Here is a 19335-nt window from a genome sequence, read left to right on the forward strand (position 1 = left end):
ATTTCTAGAAATATGGACAAATTTATTAAACCCCCAAAATATGACTATCCAGAGTTGGGACCAGGAAGCTGAGTTGCAGTCTTACACGCCTCTCTGCAGCTTCTCTCCTCCTGCTACCCCCAAAAACCCATCTCCATAGAGACTGTGTCAGCTCCCAAACAGACAAAAACAAACTAAAACCAGCAACAAACAACTTAAACATAAAAATCACAAAGAAAGAACAATACAGTATCCACATCTGAACCAAAGAGTAAAACAGTGAAATGTGGATTATTAAATATTAGGTCTCTCTCCTCCAAGTCTCTGTTAGTCCATCCATCCATCCATTCGCTTATCCTTTTTAGGGGTTGCGGGGGGCGCTGGAGCCTATCCCAGCTGTCATAGGGCGAGAGGCGGGGTACACCCTGGACAGGTCACCAGTCTGTCGCAGGGCCAACACACAGGGACAGACAACCATTCACACTCACATTTACTCGCACATTCACACCTAGTGACAATTTCAATTATCCTATCCCCACAAGCTGCATGTCTTTGGACGGTGGGAGGAAGCCGGAGTACCCGGAGGGAACTCACGCAAACACGGGGAGAATATGCAAACTCCACACAGAAAGACCCCGGCCTGATGGTGGAATTAACCACCGTACCATCAACAAATCGATTTACTCTGCCTTACAGAAACCTGGTTGCAGCCGGATGATTATGTTAGTTTAAATGAATCAACACCCCCGAGTCATTCTAACTACCAGAAACCTCGAAGCACAGGCCGAGGGGGGTGTGGCAGCAATTTTTCACACCAGCCTATTAATCAAACCAAAAGACCAAGACAGACTTTTAATTCATTTGAAAGCCTGATGCTTAGCCTCGTCCACCCCAGCTGTAAAACTCAGAAACCAGTCTTACTTGTTATCATCTATCGTCCACCTGGGCCTTACACAGAGTTTCTCTCTGATTTCTCAGACTTTTATCTGATTTAGTGCTCAGCTCAGATAAAATAATTATTGTGGGTGATTTTAACATCCATGTAGATGCTAAAATGACAGCCTCAACATGGCATTTAATCTGTTATTAGACTCAATTGGCTTCTCTCAAAATGTAAAAGAACCCACCCACCACTTTAATCACACTCTAGATCTTGTTTTAACATATGGCATAGAAACTGCACATTTAACAGTGTTTCCTGAAAACCCTCTGCTGTCTGATCATTTCCTGATAACATTTACATTTACAATAATTGATTACACAGCAGTGGAGAGTAGACTTTATCAAAGTAGATGTCTTTCTGAAAGTGCTGTAACTAAGTTTAAGAATATAATCCACCCACTGTTATCATCTTCAATGCCCTGTACCAACATAGAGCAGAGCAGCTATCTGAACGCTACTCCAACAGAGGTTGATCATCTTGTTAATAATTCTACCTCCTCACTACGCATGCGACTCTGGATACTGTAGCTCCTGTGAAAACTAAGGCCTCAAATCCAAGTACCTGACTCCGTGGTATAATTCTCAAACACGTAGCCTAAAGCAGATAACTCGTAAGCTGGAGAGGAAATGGCGTGTCACAAATTTAGAGGATCATCATTTAGCCTGGAGAAATAGTTTGCTGCTTTAAAAGAAAGCCCTCCGCAAAGCCAGAACATCTTACTATTCGTCACTGATTGAAGAAAATAAGAACAACCCCAGGTTTCTCTTCAGCACTGTAGCCAGGCTGACAAACAGTCAGAGCTCTACTGAGCCAACAATCCCTTTAACGTTAACTAGTAATGACTTCATGAACTTCTTCACAAATAAATTTCTTATCATTAGAGAAAAAATTACCAATAATCATCCCACAGATGTAATATTATCTACAGCTACTTTTAGTACCATCCATCCATTCGCTTCCGCTTATCCTTTTCAGGGTCGCGGGGGGGCGCTGGAGCCTATCCCAGCTGTCATAGGGCGAGAGGCGGGGTGCACCCTGGACAGGTCGCCAGTCTGTCGCAGGGCCAACACACAGGGACAGACAACCATTCACACTCACATTCACACCTAGTGGCAATTTGGATTATCCAATTAACCTATCCCCACAAGCTGCATGTCTTTGGACGGTGGGAGGAAGCCGGAGGACCCAGACAGAACCCATGCAAACACGGGGAGAACATGCAAACTCCACACAGAAAGACCCCGGCCTGATGTTGGAATTGAACTCAGGACCTTCTTGCTGTGCGGCAACAGTGCTAACCACCGTGCCACCGTGCTGCCCTACCTTTAGTACCATTGATATTCAATTAGACTCTTTTTCTCCAATTGATCTTTCTGAGTTAACTTCAATAATTACTTCCTCCAAACCATCAACGTGTCTTTTAGACCCCATTCCTACAAAACTGCTCAAAGAAGTCCTGACATTAATTAATGCTTCAATCTTAAATATGATTAACCTATCTCTAATAATCGGCTATGTACCACAGGCCGTCAAGCTGGCTGTAGGTAAACCTTTACTCAAAAAGCCTCTAGACCCAGCTGTCTTAGCTAATTATAGGCCAATCTCCAACCTTCCTTTCATATCAAACATCCTTGAAAGAGTAGTTGTCAAACAGCTAACAGATCATCTGCAGAGGAATGGCTTATTTGAAGAGTTTCAGTCAGGTTTCAGAGCTCATCACAGCACAGAAACAGCTTTACTGAAGGTTACAAATGATCTTCTTATGGCCTCTGACAGTGGACTCATCTCTGTGCTTGTCCTGCTAGACCTCAGTGCTGCATTCGATACTGTTGACCATAATATCCTGTTAGAGCGATTAGAACATGCTGTAGGTATTACAGGTACTGCGCTGCAGTGGTTTGTATCATATCTATCTAATAGACTCCAATTTGTACATGTAAATGGAGAGTCCTCTTCACACACTAAGGTCAATTATGGTGTTCCACAGGGTTCAGTGCTAGGACCAATTCTGTTTACATTATACATGCTTCCCTTAGGCAGCATCATTAGAAGACATAGCATAAATTTTCACTGCTGTGCAGATGACACGCAGCTCTATCTATCCATGAAGGCAGGTATCACAGACCAATTAGTTAAACTGCAGGAATGTCTTAAAGACATAAAGACCTGGATGGCCGCTAACTTTCTGCTTCCTAATTCAGATAAAACTGAGGTTATTGTACTCGGCCCTGAAAATCTTAGAAATATGGTATCTAAGCAGATTCTTACTCTGGATGGCATTACCTTGGCCTCCAGTAACACTGTGAGGAACCTTGAGTCATTTTTGACCAGGACATGTCCTTCAATGCACATATTAAACAAATATGTAAGACTGCTTTCGTCCATTTGTGCAACATCTCTAAAGTTAGAAATATCCTGTCTCAGAGTGATGCTGAAAAACTAGTTCATGCATTTATTACTTCCAGGCTGGACTACTGTAATTCATTATTATCAGGAAGTCCTAAAAACTCCCTGAAAAGCCTTCAGTTAATCCAAAATGCTGCAGCAAGAGTCCTGACAGGGACTAGAAAGAGAGAGCAGATTTCTCCTGTATTGGCTTCCCTTCATTGGCTTCCTGTTAAATCCAGAATTCAAAATCCTGCTCCTCACATACAAGGTCTTAAATAATCAGGCCCCATCTTATCTTAATGACCTTGTAGTACCATATCACCCTATTAGAGCACTTCGCTCTCTAGGGATGGGTATTGATAAGATTTTAACGATTCGATTCTTTATCGATTCTTATTTTTAAAAAGGAGAACACTAAGGTCGATTAGCTTAGAACTGTTTTATATCTTCTCTTTCAACAAGATAGAAATTTAGGAGTAACATGGCCTTACAAACCCAACAGTGACATCTTAAGAGATCCACAGCCTACGGCTCTTCAATGGGGTGTCACAGGGTCCCCGGGGAAAATTGTAAACGTAAAATAATAAAATAAATATTCTTCTGTAGCAATAACAAAGTATAACATAAATTATTCTGTAGCAATTACACAAGAATATCCAGTAATGTCCCTGCCTACAATTAAACACATTCACTTACCATCTGCTGTGGCAAATGGCTGCAAGGTTTTGACCACAAACTAGTCACTGCTCGGTGACATGCGGGCCAGAAAAGAGACGCTATCGGTAGACTGCAGCGACAACTGCCAGCGAGCGCCAGCCAGACTCTGTCTGTCTGTCTCATCATGGTCACCTAAATGCACAATGGCAGGTTTTGTAATAAGGCAGATCGCGCTAACATAATATGCACTGTTAGTTGATTATTTACCTGCCGCATTAACGGGAGATGACGTGCAAACGTTACCGCTGCTGCTGCTGGGTTGAGATTCACGAGTCCAGAGCGGTTTTGTGAGCGAATGCTTTTGCATATTCGTAGTGTTTCCTCCCTTAATGAAATATCTACTTTGCAAGTATTGCAAGTTGCCCTGAACGGATGACAATCCGTTCTCGTAAAGTATAAACAAACTTTTAAGCGTTTGAGCCGCTCAGGCGCCGTGTTTCCTGCCAGGTACCCTCCGATGCTCCGCAACGTGGTGACGTCATTCGGGGCAACTGGAATCGATAAGGGAATCGTTTGCAAAAATGGCAAACGATTCCAAGGAATTGAAACAGTGGGAACCGGTTCTCAACAAGAACCGGGTTTCGATACCCATCCCTATCGCTCTCGCTCTGCAGGTCTACTTGTTGTTCCTAGAGTATTTAAAAGTAGAATGGGAGGCAGAGCCTTCAGTTTTCAGGCCCCTCTTCTGTGGAACCAGCTTCCAGTTTGGATTCAGGAGACAGACACTATCTCTACTTTCAAGATTAGGCTTGAAACTTTCCTTTTTGCTAAAGCATATAGTTAGGGCTGGACCAGGTGACCCTGAATCCTCCCTTAGTTATGCTGCAATAGACGTAGGCTGCCGGGGATTCCCATGATGCATTGAGTTTTCCTTTCCAGTCACCTTTCTCACTCACTATGTGTTAACAGACCTCTCTGCATCGAATCATATCTGTTATTAGTCTCTCTCTCTCTTCCACAGCATGTCTTTCATCCTGTCTTCCTTCTCTCACCCCCAACTGGTCGCCCCTCCCTGAGCCTGGTTCTGCCGGAGGTTTCTTCCTGTTAAAAGGGAGTTTTTCCTTCCCACTGTCGCCAAAGTGCTTGCTCATAGGGGGTCATATGATTGTTGGGTTTTTCTCTGTATCTGTTATTATAGAGTATACTGTACAATATAAAGCGCCTTGAGGCGACTTTTGTTGTGATTTGGCGCTGTATAAATAAAAGTGAATTGAATTGAATTGAACTTAAAGTGCTTGTCCTGCAGACCCCAGTTTCCTTGGTGAAAGTGTTCGTTACATTGTAACTGTTCACTTACTCTGGTCCAAAACGACCTTTGGAAAACCGGTTAAAGTCTCACATTGCATGTTAGAAATGTTGTAAACCCTGAAATACAAACAGAGAAGGGGAAGTAGTAGCCTTTAAGGTGTTGCGGATAAATACAACAAAATAAAACAAGTACCGGTACCAAAAAAAACACACACAGGGAAAAGACCCAAGGAAACAGAGTTAGCGATAAAAATGATTAAAAAAACAAAACAAAACAAAAAACTTTAAAAACCCTGAAAACCATAAATTTCACACCCAAACCTCAATTCTTCCAGCCCGGTACCAAACGACTTCGGTTCATGGCCCAGGGGTTGGGGACCGCTGGTCTATCTAAACCCTGCCATATTTAAAACTTAGCGCAGCCCTGTTTAGTTATCCTGGTGCAAGCTTTAGCTTGCTCAACAGGGCTGAAAAATTAGCCTAATGCAAGATGGCCAAAAACTGCAGTTTTTTTTGCAGTTTGTTGTTACCTGAATTCTGTTTTCTTACTCCTCCCAATTCAAGTGTGTAATCCTAGCTACGGTGGCCGCTGTAGGACAAATAACTCCGTTAGTCCGTCAGTCTGCTGTTTACCTCAGTTAAACACTGTGTCCACCTCTCTTTACTCTGGACCAGGCTGTAAAAAAGACGCCGATAAAAGTCGATGAGTCGACAAAGCTTCTTCACTTCTTTCTGATGATACTGAGGTGAGTTGTTGCCGATATCTTGTCAGTAGGCGCTGCTGTTTCTATCTGCGTTAGTTTTTATGAGCTTCTCTAAGCCAACAGTCTTTGAAGTGCATCTAACACTGTTTTACACTTAGTGAACAAACTCTCATACAATGTGAGAATGTAATGACGCTGTTTATCAGAGGGGACATGAAAGATTTTAGGACACTTTAGCCTAGCATAGCATTAGCTTATAGCTAGCTGCTATTTACACACGCTTCTGTGTTATAGCCAGTGTTAGTCAAGTTATTTGAAAAAAAATAATTAGTAACTAATTACTGATTACTGCTCCAAAAAAGTAATCCCATTACTTTACTGATTACTTATTTTCAGAATTAATTAGTTTTCAAAAACATGATACACAACCTGAATACATAATAAAGTAATAGACCTTTCAGCCCAATTCTGTTTTTATACATAACCCATCATATAAAACTGAATCAAATGGAAAAGTCTCTTTATAAAAAGTTTTTAGTTTTAATCTTTTAACTTTATGCACATTGTATCAAGCAAAAATTAAATTACACGTAACAGTCTTTGACTTACCGAAATTTGTTTTAACATAAAAACCTATTGTCTGCGTATTCCAGCATATAAAATAAAATGTTTTGTGTTTACACTCTTTCAAATAGATGCAATTAAAACACAGCAGAAAATAAATAAAATGACAGATTGAGCAGCACTGAGTCCTGTTGCTCTTAAATCTATTGTCACCTGTTTAGCAGGAGTGGGGCGGGTGGAGGTTTGCCCACAGCGGCCATGTCAGTGGGGGGATCCGGGGGTTTCTCTGTGAATGTCACATTCCCGTGGCAGCGTGCTCGCTGTTCGCTCAGAGTTGAAGTTTAAAGTAACAGTAATCTAATTACTTCTTTTGCAATAGTAATCCCTTACATTACTCGTTACTTGAAAAAGGTAATCTGATTACAGTAACGCGTTACTGCCCATCTCTGGTTATAGCAGAGTATTGAGCTATTTGTGATCTTTGATGTAAAAGTAACTTATGAGCCACGCTACAGATGTGGTCATTCTCTAGATTACTGTATAAAATGCAATTAGGCGACGTCTTTCTCAGCCATTGTATTCAAGATGGCGGCGCAGTGTGGCGGCCACCAGAAACTGGCACCTGCTCCTGTGTATTTTTAAATGGACAAATTCTAAGCACAGGAGAATGCATAAATTTGTTGGAAGATATAAATACACACTAACACATACAGCACCTTTTAAGTGTTAAAACACCAAACAATCCAACATCAAACATATTACTTAAAGTGGCACAAAGGGTGTTGTGATTTATTTCAAATTAATCGTCGATATGAACAGAGCCAAAACATTTTGCTGTTTTTTCTTTTCCATGTATTTAATGGCTTTACTGTACAGATGACAGGTCATTAGCAGTGGTACTGACCACTAAAGGACCAACATGTGACTCTGCAGTTAGTTTTAGTTGCAGTATTGCATGCAGCAGCAGAGCAGCTAATTAGCAGGCAGTTCTGAAAAACAGCTCCTCTGACAAAGTACTCTTCAGGTCCACTTCATCAAGTAATTGGGAGATGGAGTACAGTACAGTTTGTTTACTGTTCCTGGATTCATTCACACACCCTTGAGACGAACTCTTGTCTTAATGCAGCTGAGCTAAGCGCTTTCTGCACGTGTGCACACCCTCTCCCTCGCTCTAATGTAATTGTGTATGTCGCCACCGTTAACAGAAAGGCAGTGTGACCTGCCAAAATACGAGCCCGTAGCGGTAATGCGATTACCAGCGTATGAAACATAATGATAGACGATGAGAGCGAGACAAAGACTGAGTGGATTGGAGAGAAGGAGCAGGTAAGATGGAGTGAGAGGAAAAGAGGGCAGCGGGAGAGGTAGAGGAAAAATACCAAAACAAAGCACCAGGTAAACAGTAGTGTAATTGCCATTAGATCAATTTGATAGTGGTCAGAGATCACTGCTTGTGATGATAAATATTGATCTGATAAAACCGCTGAGGCAGAAATATGAGCTGTGATGAATACAAAGAGTGGAGGAGCTGCTCTCACTCACTCACACCCAATTCTTATTTTCAGAGTATGAGCATGAACCCCGTCATAGTGGAGAGTGGATAGTGAGCTGCTGCAGAGCGAGGCACCGGCAGCTAAAAATCAGATTCATTGATACGGGAAACAAAGGTAAGCTGTTTAGAGTGCAACAATTAACCAACATTCAACAGGTGATCAGATGGAGCTCGTGTCATGCCCCGATTGCTGTGTGGGAACAGGCATCATACATGTAATGGGGGAAAAAAAAAAAAAAAAAAAAAATTTATACACTCACCAGGTATGAAGAGAAGTAAATGAAATGAAAAGAGGAGTGGAAATGATCAGAGGATGTGTGAAATTGGCTGGGGATACATGTGAAGAGCCTTCCTGGTCTTCTTTGCAGATTTTTTGGGGGATTTTCATTTGTAGTGTACAGACTTCACTTCAAACAGAGTTCCACAAATTGTTCTGCATGATTGCTTGAAAATTGAAAACGGCAGGGGGAAAAAAAAAGTCTGGGACTGAATTTACTCGATATCTCAAAACACAATTACAAGGCTTTTAACCGTTTGTGTCACGCAGACAGATCGACTCGGTGGCATCACACACAAATTAGCAGATGTTCGGCTCAAGCCAAAAAAAAAAAAAAACAACAACAAAAAAACAACCCAGTGCCAGAGAGCAGGCGTTCATTGTGTAAAGAGGAGAGCGAGCACACAGAATAGACTGGTGAGGTCCCCGAGGAGCTGCTTCACTACCCTGCAGCTTTACACTTCTGCTGTGGGTGAACACAAAACGCATTACAACAGAGCAGCGGGGCGCGTGGACAGGCAGCAAAGTGTTTCTGCAGGACAAACACACACAGGAGCTGTGATCACAAACTTTTAATGCTCACGCACAACAATTTTTTATTCTTATGTTTAATAATCAAAATAGACAAATATACACACTGTGTGTTGTTGCAAAACCTGATATTTGATTAATTCTGTGCCCCCCCGTCAGAAAGAGCTCTTCAGGATGCTCTAATGCAAATGATCATTTTCTATAGTCAGAGTCTGCACTGACAGATTATTACTGTTCCTGAGATTTGGTGTGTTACAGCACACAGGAAACCAGGATAGACGAACCACTGCAAGTCCACCTTAAGATTTCTTCCACATCCTCACTCCTGTCAGAAGCCGGCTGACGATAAAAGATTCATTTAGATCTCATTAACATGACGCCGGTGCAGCCAACAATAAAAGTTGACAGAGCAAATCCCTTCCATTCATTGTTGGACCTGAAGTTCAAGCTGAAATTGCTTTCTTCTAAATTATCACGGCACCGAGTGTTCACGCACTGGAACCACAGTAAATGTAGCTACAGTCTGTTTCATTTGCATTTAATTATGGGTGGCTTTTACTCCCTTCATTCCAGGTCTCTGAATTGATCTGAACTGACTGTTTACGGGGGGGGGGCGGCAAATAGCTGCAAGTAACATCAAGTGCAAATAGAAATGTCATATTGTTTAACACTACAGTACAAAAGTCCCTATCGGCTGCTATTCTGAGAGACTTCCCCTTAAAGCAGTTTACCAGTACACTGAAGACAAACATGGGTGTCAGCATTAAAGGAGTTCTGCAAGTTTCCTCAATATTCCTTTCAATGAAAAGACTTCTAGATGCCACGTTTATCTAGTCTGAGGTGTAGATTTCCACAGAAACCTGTCAGTGGTCCAGCGGCACAGACACCTGTGGGTTTAATGGGATGTGTTAAAGGAATGATGGGTTTGCTTTTGTTTTTTCAGGGAAAATAGAGTTTGAAGAGCCTGGACACTGTTAGTATGGTGACTACAAGTCAGCTTGAGCTCCGAAGGTTACACTTCCTCTACAAAACTCTACACAGCTGTATGGGGGGGAAATGAAGCAAACAAGCAGAAACCAAAACTGCACTTTCTCTTGTAGCCGGCTCCAAAGGTTGCGTCTGTTCCCACAGATTCCCGTGTTAAAATGCCCAACTTTAAATAAGAAAAAAAAAACCATGTTCACACCCTGATACCAAAAAAGAAAAAAGGTTTGTCTTTAACCAGTGTCCCTGCTTCTGCCCACAGTATGGTGGTTCAATCTTAACGTGACTCACACGATGACATTTTATTAAGGCTTCAAATTGCAGCTTTGACTCAAATGTTCATTTCTCCACTGAGTACATTTTGTTCTAAGCCCAGTTTTCCTCCAACCACACATGTGTCAGTGACTCATGTAAGGATGTACCTTACTAACCAAGCCAGCTCTGGGGTTAACTGGTAACACAAATACAAATATGGTGAGCTTGGTTAAAATAAAGTATCGCTTTTCCAGTAAATAACCTTGCCAGTTATATTGTGCAGTGATCAAGCAAAATTAGAAAATAAGCTGGCTTTAAAACCCTTCCCCCTTAAAGAAGACATCAACAACCTCCCCTCTACCCTCAATGACGGGTTTTGGTTTGATGACAATCACCAGCTTCTGATGCAAACTCAGTCATTTGTTCTACAAGCAGCCCTGAAATATGACAAACCACTCAGTTTGTAAAAGACATTTAAGGGTTACATCAAGGAGTTAAAGGTGTTGTTTTTATATCGGCATGGCACCAACATCTTTATCTAACCTCCAAACAAAAGGCAAAGGTTTCTTTAACCGCAGTAGTGCTCATGTTAGCGTGCCTCTTCCTCCAAATAAACCAAACCTTCAGTTCACACAGACATGAATGGCTGATGTGAAGAGACGAGGAGCTGTTTAACAGAAGGAAGATGAATGAATTACAAGTTTCTGCACACAGGCGCGTTTCCTTTTGTTAGCGTCAAACTATTCTGCTAAACATGGACTCCACTCTGAAATGTTGTCTAAGTCAAAGCATGAGATCTGCCTACCAATGAGTTCTCAAGCACAAACATCAGCCTGAAGAACATAGTGCACACAAATTACATGGACAGCACATAATACGATTCATGTTCAAGCCTCTTTTCCCCTTTCACTCATCCATTGTCCTTTTTTACTCGTCCCCATCTGTTGTGCTTCGTTCCCGTCCTCATGCCTTCCCTCTGCTCGTTTTCATCCCCGCTGTGAGGTAGTGGAACTGCAGCTTCATTCTCATCTGCAAGCCAACAGTCTGGACGGCAACCACGGGTCAGGAAGTGAGTGAATGCATGTCTAAGAGGAGAAAAGTCTATAAAATGAATTCCAACTTACCTGAGGAAGGCTGGCAGTCTTCCTCATTATCTCACTGTAATCAGAGTTATTGAAGATGTTCTTGTCCTGACCGGGGTCGTCTGCTGACATGTACAACTCCCCAGCATGGACGTCAGACACATTCACCTGGATGGAGAGCGGGATGGATGATACAGACAAATTTAATCTGCTTCGCTCCGTCTCCAACATATTGTGAGACAAGATGGATGCATCCATCACATTCAACTCCCAGGCTGAGCCTAACGCGCTCACTCAGGGGAGAATAAAGAGACCGATGCTGATGAAAGGAAGACGACCGTTATGCGGGTCGAGTTTGTGGTCACCTACCTGAAATGTTTTGGGATTGAAGCCCAGCCACAGAGTGTACCTGTAGTCCCAGGTGCGCAGAGAGTAACCCATGATCTTTATGTCTTTGAGGTCAGGAAGGTCAGAGTTCTCCTAAGGGGAGAATTTGGAGTTTAAAGCATCTTTGAGCTGGAGAAATGTCATGCAGCGCTGTCAGATCTGCAGCTGCCAGCTCAAACTGCGAGCCAGCTGCAGACAGACTGCCAAACTCCTGCATACAGAGATTAACCTACAGCAGGAGCAGCACTGGCCTGGATACTTTAATACAACGACTGTGCTTGATGGTGGCAGCTCCAGTACCACCCACACCCACACCCACACACCCACACCCCCATACACACACGGCTGACCTCTGCAAATTCAGACATTTAACTGCAAATTCATAATCAACTTATTAAAAGCACCATCAAGACACGTCTGTATTAATAACATGCCTGCCTTCTGCTCTGCAATTACTTCCACACTGATACAAAACTAATGAGTTAACCTTAGCCAGCTAATGAGAGCTTTTAGATCTGCTTTCTTTTTTTTGAAACAAACTACCTACCTGTGGTGTATCAGCAGGGCGAGGATATTGGCTGAAAGCTACATCTTCTGGAGTCCTCTCGCTTTGCCCTTGTGGAGCAGCGTAGGCACGGTTTTCTCCTTCAGTGCACAACTCCACCTGAAGGCAAGAAAACGGGCTAAACAGGTGAAGGGAATAGATGTCAGGGGTAATTGGATCACATTCATGCCTGCTATCTTTGGGCTTCATTCGGTTTACTATCATATTAACGCAACGACATTTGAACTCCGATCGTAATGACATGATGCTTTAAGCTGCAGATATTAGTTCAGGTACGGTGGGAGGCAAAGAGCTGCTTCACCACTAGAAGGTCCCTAGAAGGTGCTCTGCTTTCCCCACGCTCTTTAGACGAGCATGTTAGGCCCACTGATGGTTCTTAATTGGCTGCCTGATTATCTGTCTCTCTGTGTTAGAGTCCAGATGGAACGGCGTCCTATCCAAACGATCGGGCACACCCTGTCAGCTCCGAGAACCTCCAGCCTTCTGCAACCCTGCATGGATAAGCAGTTAAGAAGATAGATGGATGGAGTTCTCTTCTGGTCTCGTTAGGCAGAGAGTGTAGTATGAACACAGTCTGAAGATCAATGAAAGCCGATTGTAGTAGTCCGGCGTGTTCGTAGTGAGAGGCTGCTAATGGACTCGTGTGAACCAGTTCAGCCGTTTCGCATATGTGCCGACGAACTGTACAGCCTGGGAGTGGGAACGCTGTCACTTTTGCAGTGCGCAACAACAATGGCGAGAAAAATCTGAGGCCTTTTCAGTGATATGAATGCAGAAGCACAGATTTACAGATGACACAGAGGGAGCTGCTGCAACTAGAAAAGATGAAACCTGGAGAAAACAGTTCTGAGAGCTTCTAAACCAGCAGTGATGCAGAGGTTTGTCTGATTACAGCCACGCTTACTGTGACAATAGTAACATGTTAGCATTAGCAGACATTCACCGTATCAATTTACTTTCATTTTTAATAAACCTCAGTTTTTTTAAAAGACTTATAGGCATTAATAACTTCTACCAGCTGTGGTATTCTCTACTTTGAAGAAAAATCTAGCTTGACACGAACACTTATTCCCCGCTCAGGCGCTCATATCCAACTAAAGTCTGATTGACAGCACAAAGGTGCTGTCCCGAGCACACTGGTCTTCGAGGCTGATGGGAATATCATCCGTTTTGCAGGTAATCAGGTCAAAGCTGTAGACCGATTACAATTTGTTCTTATGATTAGACACATGGATTGATGTTCATATCCTGATACCTGGAAAGAAATGTCAGGGCACTGCACGGGAACTTTGAGGCCGGCCAGGTAGGACACAGTAGGAAAGACATCCACCAGCTCCACCAGCCTACTTCTAACTTTGCCACCTAAGACAGATAAAAGTCACCCAATTACAGACGTCTTAAAAATGAAGCCAGTCAAGCTCTCCACTACCATTTACTAAACATCCTCCACTTAAATTTCATGATTATTGCATCACTTGCATTTGAAGTAAAAGCTCTCTGGAGGCAAAATATCAAAGTGTATCCCTGTGTAAATCATTTTGAAGATCTATATGGAAATCAAAGACTTTATTAATGTTAAACAAGCATATTATTAAATGCTTTTTGGGGAGTCTTACTTTTGATGCTGTGCACAGATTCCCTTAAGACATCTATAAATGGGAAGGTTGATGTACCGGCTTCATTGCCACCAGGAACAAAGAAGATCAGAGGTACGCGTGTTGCGACATCAAAATTCGAGTATTTAGCCCATTCACCATGCTCACCCAGTGACCAACCTGCAGCAACAGAAATCCAGTAGAACACAGTTCATTAAGACTCGGGCAAACAGGAGACAAAGAAATTGATCAGTCTCAGTCATACAAATAATACTTTTCATTTAAGGCAACACATTTGACTGATGTTTGTCCCAGTCATGAAAATGATGGCATTTGACTGGGCTTTACGCAGTGATTCATCAAACAGTCACACAGAGGATTCAGTCTAGTGCTCTCCACTGAATGAGACATTAAAAGAGAACAGAGTTTTCCAGTCACAAAGCTGAAAAACAAAAAACAAAAAAGGTAAGTGGTGCAGAGAAAGAGCTGAGGGTAGAGAGAGTAGGAAAAAAAAAAAAAAACAAAACTTATGGGAACAAATCATGGCACAATTTGCTGTTACAACAGTGCCATCTGGTGGTGCAAGATAAACATGACAAACCATATAAATAATATAAACCACACCTGATAAAAGATCTTTTAGCAACTTATTTTTCTAAATGCTTAAAAAGAAAAAAAGAAAAAAAAAAAAAAACCTGATTAACATTAGCTGCCTACATCTCATCCAGCTACGCGTCTCCTCACCATGATCAGAGGTGAACACCACCATAGTGTTGTCTGCCAGCCCCAGATCTTCCAGTGCACTGAGCAGCCGCCCAACTTGAGCATCCATATATGACACTGCAGCATAGTAGTGCTGACGGATACGCAGCTGGAACACAGGATATAAAACACTACAGTGTTGCTGCTCGCTTCAGGAAGAACAACCACGGTAACCAAACTGGAGGTGCTGAGAGCAGCTGGTTCATACCTGGAAGTCTTTTGGTATAGATCCGTAGGGGAAGCTAATGTTGAGTTTTTGCACATCCTCTCTCATCCTTACATCTGTCCAGGGGTTGTAGGCCACAGTGGGAAGGCGTTCAGGGATATCTGGGTCGGAGGCCAGAGTCATTTGGTCTAGAGGATACAGGGTCAGGTATTCCTGTGGAAAAAAATCTCAGAATTATTTCCGATTCTGGTCTAGACGTATTCCTCTTTTTAAAACTCGTCTCAACAAATTTACACTCCCTGCCCTTTGACCCACCACAAGACATCGATCTCACTGGTTTATATTGGTTACAGTTGTACTTTATTGTTTTTAATATTCTTATTGGCTTCTTTTGTCCAAATGAAGATTACTGTTAAGCAGCAGAACTCTTACCTCTTCACACACTGAGCCACCTTTGTGGTAAGGACAGGCTGTTCACTGAGGGGCTGAGGACTAACTGAATTACATAGAGTATACCATCAGTGAGTTACTGTTTGTGGTGCGAATAACCCAGATTCCATCGGCAGTTGTGTTTGTGTTCAGTGCTGCCAGTCAGACTTGTAGTGTTCAGTCCAGGACTGTGCAAACTTGGCTCATAAATCAGTCAGTATGAGTGAAATATTCACCTGAATGCTTTCAGTAGTCAGGTCTTACAAAACTCCAACCCTTAGTAAGTATTAGAGTAATAAAATATTAAGCAACAAATAAAATTACTAGTATCTTGTTCAAAACACTGCTCTGACAATTGGCTGAGTCGAGGTTCACTACATCATCATGTTGATCTTGGTCAGCTCATTCATTCAAAGTTAGAGCTACAATAATGATACAAAGTGCGATCAAAAAAGCTCCACACTTATTCAAAATGCTTCCGATGTCCCTTTTATCTTCTTCAGGGTTATCATCTGAGCAGCTATACAGCACTCCCAGCTCTCCTGCTGCTGCAGACCATATCTAACACATTTGTGACGTGCTCCTTCACTGTGTCAAGGACAGCAGCGAGCTCCTTTGTTTGAACAGCAGCTTGCTACAGTTCAGGTCGTCTGCACCAAACGTTTTCCCTTTGACGGCTTAGATCAGAATTCTGTGTTGACAGCCTGACCCTCGAGGGGGAATTCATGGTGCACAACCACGTGAATGTCAAAAACACCAGGCATGCTTCATGCTTCTCCTGAGCCGATGCATCACCTTCAGGCTCAGTGAACTGCAGTTTTACCCGTGGACTGTAGGCAAAGACTCAAATCTGATCCTTGACATTAAAGTTGACACGATTGTGCATGTTTTTATAAGGACAATGAGCCTTTCAATCAAACCGCATCATTCAGTGAGTTTACTGACGGGCACTATTCTTGCACACAGCGGCTCATTATCCACTGTTTGGAAATACTTCAGATTTAGGGTGAGCGTTACTAACCAACAACAAATCACATGTAAAGAAGGCTGCAGAGTTGCATCTGCAACACAGAGCAACAAACACCAATCAAACTGCCACCAGTGCAGTGGTTGCTTATGGGTGAAGTCTGATGTTACTCCATCGACCTCACAAAGACCCACTGAAGTCATCACCGCAATCACATCCACTAAACACGGTGAATCTGAAGGCTTCGGGAAAATGGTCAACTTACCGAACAATAGATTTGTTTCACCCGGCCTGAGTGCGTTTGCACCTTTATTTAGAAACATGTTTAAACACCAGGACGGCACCACAGAGCAAAAATGAAAGCAGTGACCTGTTTATTTCACTTTGTGCAATTATTTTTATTTATATTTTCCTTCAGCGATTGACTGAATTTAGCATTTCCACATTAGCAGGAATGCAGCACAGCAACATTGTAAAAGCGATATTTGCCACTAAAAATAAAAGAATCATCATAATAAATATTCAGGCTCTCAATATAGATCAAAGTAATGGGGATAATCATGTTGGCCATAATGGTGCAGCTCTACTCCTCAGTGCTTAATATAAAATGGATTCATATCTGACTTATAAACTCTTAGTTCAAGTCAGAAACTGAGTTATGTGAAACCTGCAAGTATCAACTGACTGGAAGTCCTATCAATACTTTATAACCGTATTGATGTAGCTAACCAACATGTACAGTAGAGTTCAAGCAGTCCAGAGAAACAGTGTATGGATAATAAGTGACAAACCTGAGGAATCCTAAAAGGTATATGCGGCTTATGAAAACCCACAGCCAAGAAGAAAGGATCGTCATCGTTGACTCGACTTTTCAGTAACCTCAGCGCCTCCTCTGTGCTCTCCAGGTCAGGGAGGGTTCCCCCAGGCTGCTCGGTCACATTCACGGCACATAGCAAGTTGATGTGGAGTTTACCATCCTCCCCTTTACACATCTGGAAACAAACTATGTGTGAAAATTATGCGACATCTAAAGTTGTGTTGTAGCCACAAAGATTCCAGAATCAACTTTCTTATGTACCAATGTCTTTGGGCTCTGCTGTACTTTCCACCAGTTCACAAGTAACATCTTTAGCTGTACAAGTTCTTTAGCTGCTGGAAGCAGTTTGATACCCAGTGCAGATGATGTGTTTAGAGGTTTTGTTGAAAACAGTTTTCAGTCATAAACAGAATCAAAGTTCTGCCACAGGAAAGAGTCATAAGGAAATGAGTTAGCACTTTATACTCGCAGTTCCCTTTTTTCTAAATTTATTTAGATTCCTGGAATTTTGGTTAGATGGATGAAATAAGATCTGAGCTCAACACAGGCTTTAGAAATTGCCAGGTTTTAGTCGACAACAGAAAATAAGTAAATAACACGGCTGGGAATGCTAAAACTTCTCCAGCTGTCCCAGACAATGGGACATGACACTGCATGTGTAGCCCATGAGGTAACTGGTTGGTAGCTTGTATTCGTAACCCTGTTCTGTTGACAATTACCCAGAGTTCATGGCTGTAGGTGAGGGTTGGAACAGATCAAACCACTGGAAACTTTACACTGCACATGCATCAAATGCACAGGACATTTATAAAAGTGACACGGGTGAATTTTTCCCTGAGGGGGTACCTCTCTAACAGTGATGAATCACGGTGCACTAAAGGATCATTAACACTGAGAAACAGGCTCCCCATTTAAAAGGCTCCTTTTATAATCAACATGGTGGAAGTCGTACCTTTTGTTTCTCATATGTGAATGAAGGTGGGTGATAGGCTGGGATGGACCAGCTGTAAGGATAGTCGTCAGTATTGTTGGAGGCAATGCCTACAGAGTGAAAAAAAAACAACCATTATTTTCACATTTATTCTACTGGAAAGTGGTGCATGTGCAGTTCTTTGTGGATTTCTATTCAAAATACACCTGGTTAAACCTACCTGGGTGAAACACCTTGCCCACAGACATAGTGAAGTACCCTTGAGATTTAAAGTACTGTGGCAGGGTCGTGTAGTTTCCAGAATGGACTCTCCAGTAGGAGTTGAAGTCATAGAGCCTGGTTGTGTCTGGTCTGCGACTGGTTAACATGGATACCCGACTGGGACCGCACACAGCTTGCTGAGAGAGGCAAAGAGAGATCCAGTGTGGTTAAGCAATGCAGTTCAATTCACCACAGCTAACGCGAACAATGCGACGGACCTGCGCAAAGGCATTGAGAAAGACTTGGCCTCTGGATGCCAGCTGATCAATGTTGGGCGATTTAGCCACCGGATCCCCATAGCACCCCAGAGATGTCCGCAAGTCATCTGCCATGATGAAAAGGACATTTTTCCTCTCTGAAAGCAAACAACCACAGATTACGCACTTTCTCCCCACACCCTCAAATCAGCCACGGAGCGCTATGGCACAGTTTCCAGGAAAGAGTCACACTAATGGGGGTGCCATTATTCTGGTTAAGTTAAAGTAAGCGCATTTAAACATTCAAGAACAGCAACTTAAAAACTGAACCTGAAAATAAGCTGAACGCGTAAAACATACCAAACAAAGCGCCATTCATGTGGCAAATTAAATTAAACTAACAGCCAACATTAGCACCAGTCACTGAGTCAATAAATGCTCAGCACTCATTACAGCCAATATAAGTTAACCAAGTTACAGTCATTACAAAGTCTATGAAGTTTTGCTAGCAGCAATCAAATTACACCTGAAGTCCAAACCCCACCTACCTCTTCGCGCGGCAGCAGGATACGTCGACGTGTGAAGGACCAGCAGGAAAAACCACTTCAGGACAAATATGCCCATTTTAGAGTAGCCAAAAACGGCTGTAGCGCGAGATCCTGACGTTAACCTCCTGCTGTTCAAACTGCGCACTCCCGTCAAAACAAAGCAGCGTGCCCGTTTGAGTGATTTAATTACTTCCTGATTAACCAGCTGTCACTCTTCATTGGCTAGTTCAGCTACGGCCTCGGCGCCCGCAGCTCATTTGATGAGTTCAGTCACGTGTCAATCATATTAAATGCCCCGCTGAATACCAGCACCCAGTCTAATTAAAATGAGATGATAGCTGCAGTCTAATGAAAATTACGCTGGAGCAGGTGTGTTGTCCCGTAATGTGGCTCTTTTGCGTTGTAACAAATTAGTAACATCCCGAGTATCTGCCAGTCAGCCTGCGTGTAGCTTCATTTGTACAACAGGCTCAGAATAAAGAAATT

General features: G+C 42.6%; 1 protein-coding gene and 1 long non-coding RNA gene across 3 annotated transcripts; one reads left to right on the top strand and one right to left on the bottom strand.

Moving 5' to 3' along the window:
• The first annotated feature begins 5632 nt into the window (after positions 1-5632).
• Positions 5633-13422, top strand: LOC120441196. Its single transcript, XR_005613870.1, has 3 exons — positions 5633-6021; positions 8109-8210; positions 12590-13422. It is a non-coding gene; the product is annotated as an uncharacterized LOC120441196 (long non-coding RNA).
• ids (iduronate 2-sulfatase) lies at positions 8585-19076 on the bottom strand. Of its 2 annotated transcripts, none has more exons than XM_031749843.2 (13): positions 18850-19076; positions 18323-18429; positions 18064-18241; positions 17865-17953; positions 16887-17087; positions 14742-14912; positions 14516-14642; positions 13793-13951; positions 13432-13538; positions 12159-12275; positions 11594-11704; positions 11267-11392; positions 8585-11186 (listed from the first exon to the last, which is right to left on the bottom strand). In XM_031749843.2, the coding sequence occupies exons 1-13, from the start codon at positions 18923-18925 to the stop codon at positions 11106-11108; spliced, it is 1650 nt and encodes a 549-aa protein (XP_031605703.1). In that variant the 5' UTR covers positions 18926-19076; the 3' UTR covers positions 8585-11105. The 2 variants fall into 2 exon arrangements, with proteins under 2 accessions (XP_031605703.1, XP_031605701.1); XM_031749841.2 differs by having other exon boundaries at positions 18323-18459.
• Between the last annotated feature and the right edge of the window lie 259 nt (positions 19077-19335).

The sequence above is a fragment of the Oreochromis aureus genome, linkage group 2 (genome assembly GCF_013358895.1).
Source record: "Oreochromis aureus strain Israel breed Guangdong linkage group 2, ZZ_aureus, whole genome shotgun sequence".
Taxonomy (NCBI): Eukaryota; Metazoa; Chordata; class Actinopteri; order Cichliformes; family Cichlidae; genus Oreochromis; species Oreochromis aureus.

Excerpts from the sequence above, each read along its gene's own strand:
- ids (XM_031749841.2), bottom strand. The coding sequence starts at position 18,925 with ATGGGCATATTTGTCCTGAAGTGGTTTTTCCTGCTGGTCCTTCACACG. Across the intron at positions 14,643-14,741 it reads CTATACCAAAAGACTTCCAG|CTGCGTATCCGTCAGCACTA; the intron begins GTATGAACCAGC and ends CCTGTGTTCCAG. Across the intron at positions 11,393-11,593 it reads TCAATCCCAAAACATTTCAG|GTGAATGTGTCTGACGTCCA; the intron begins GTAGGTGACCAC and ends CTCTCCATCCAG.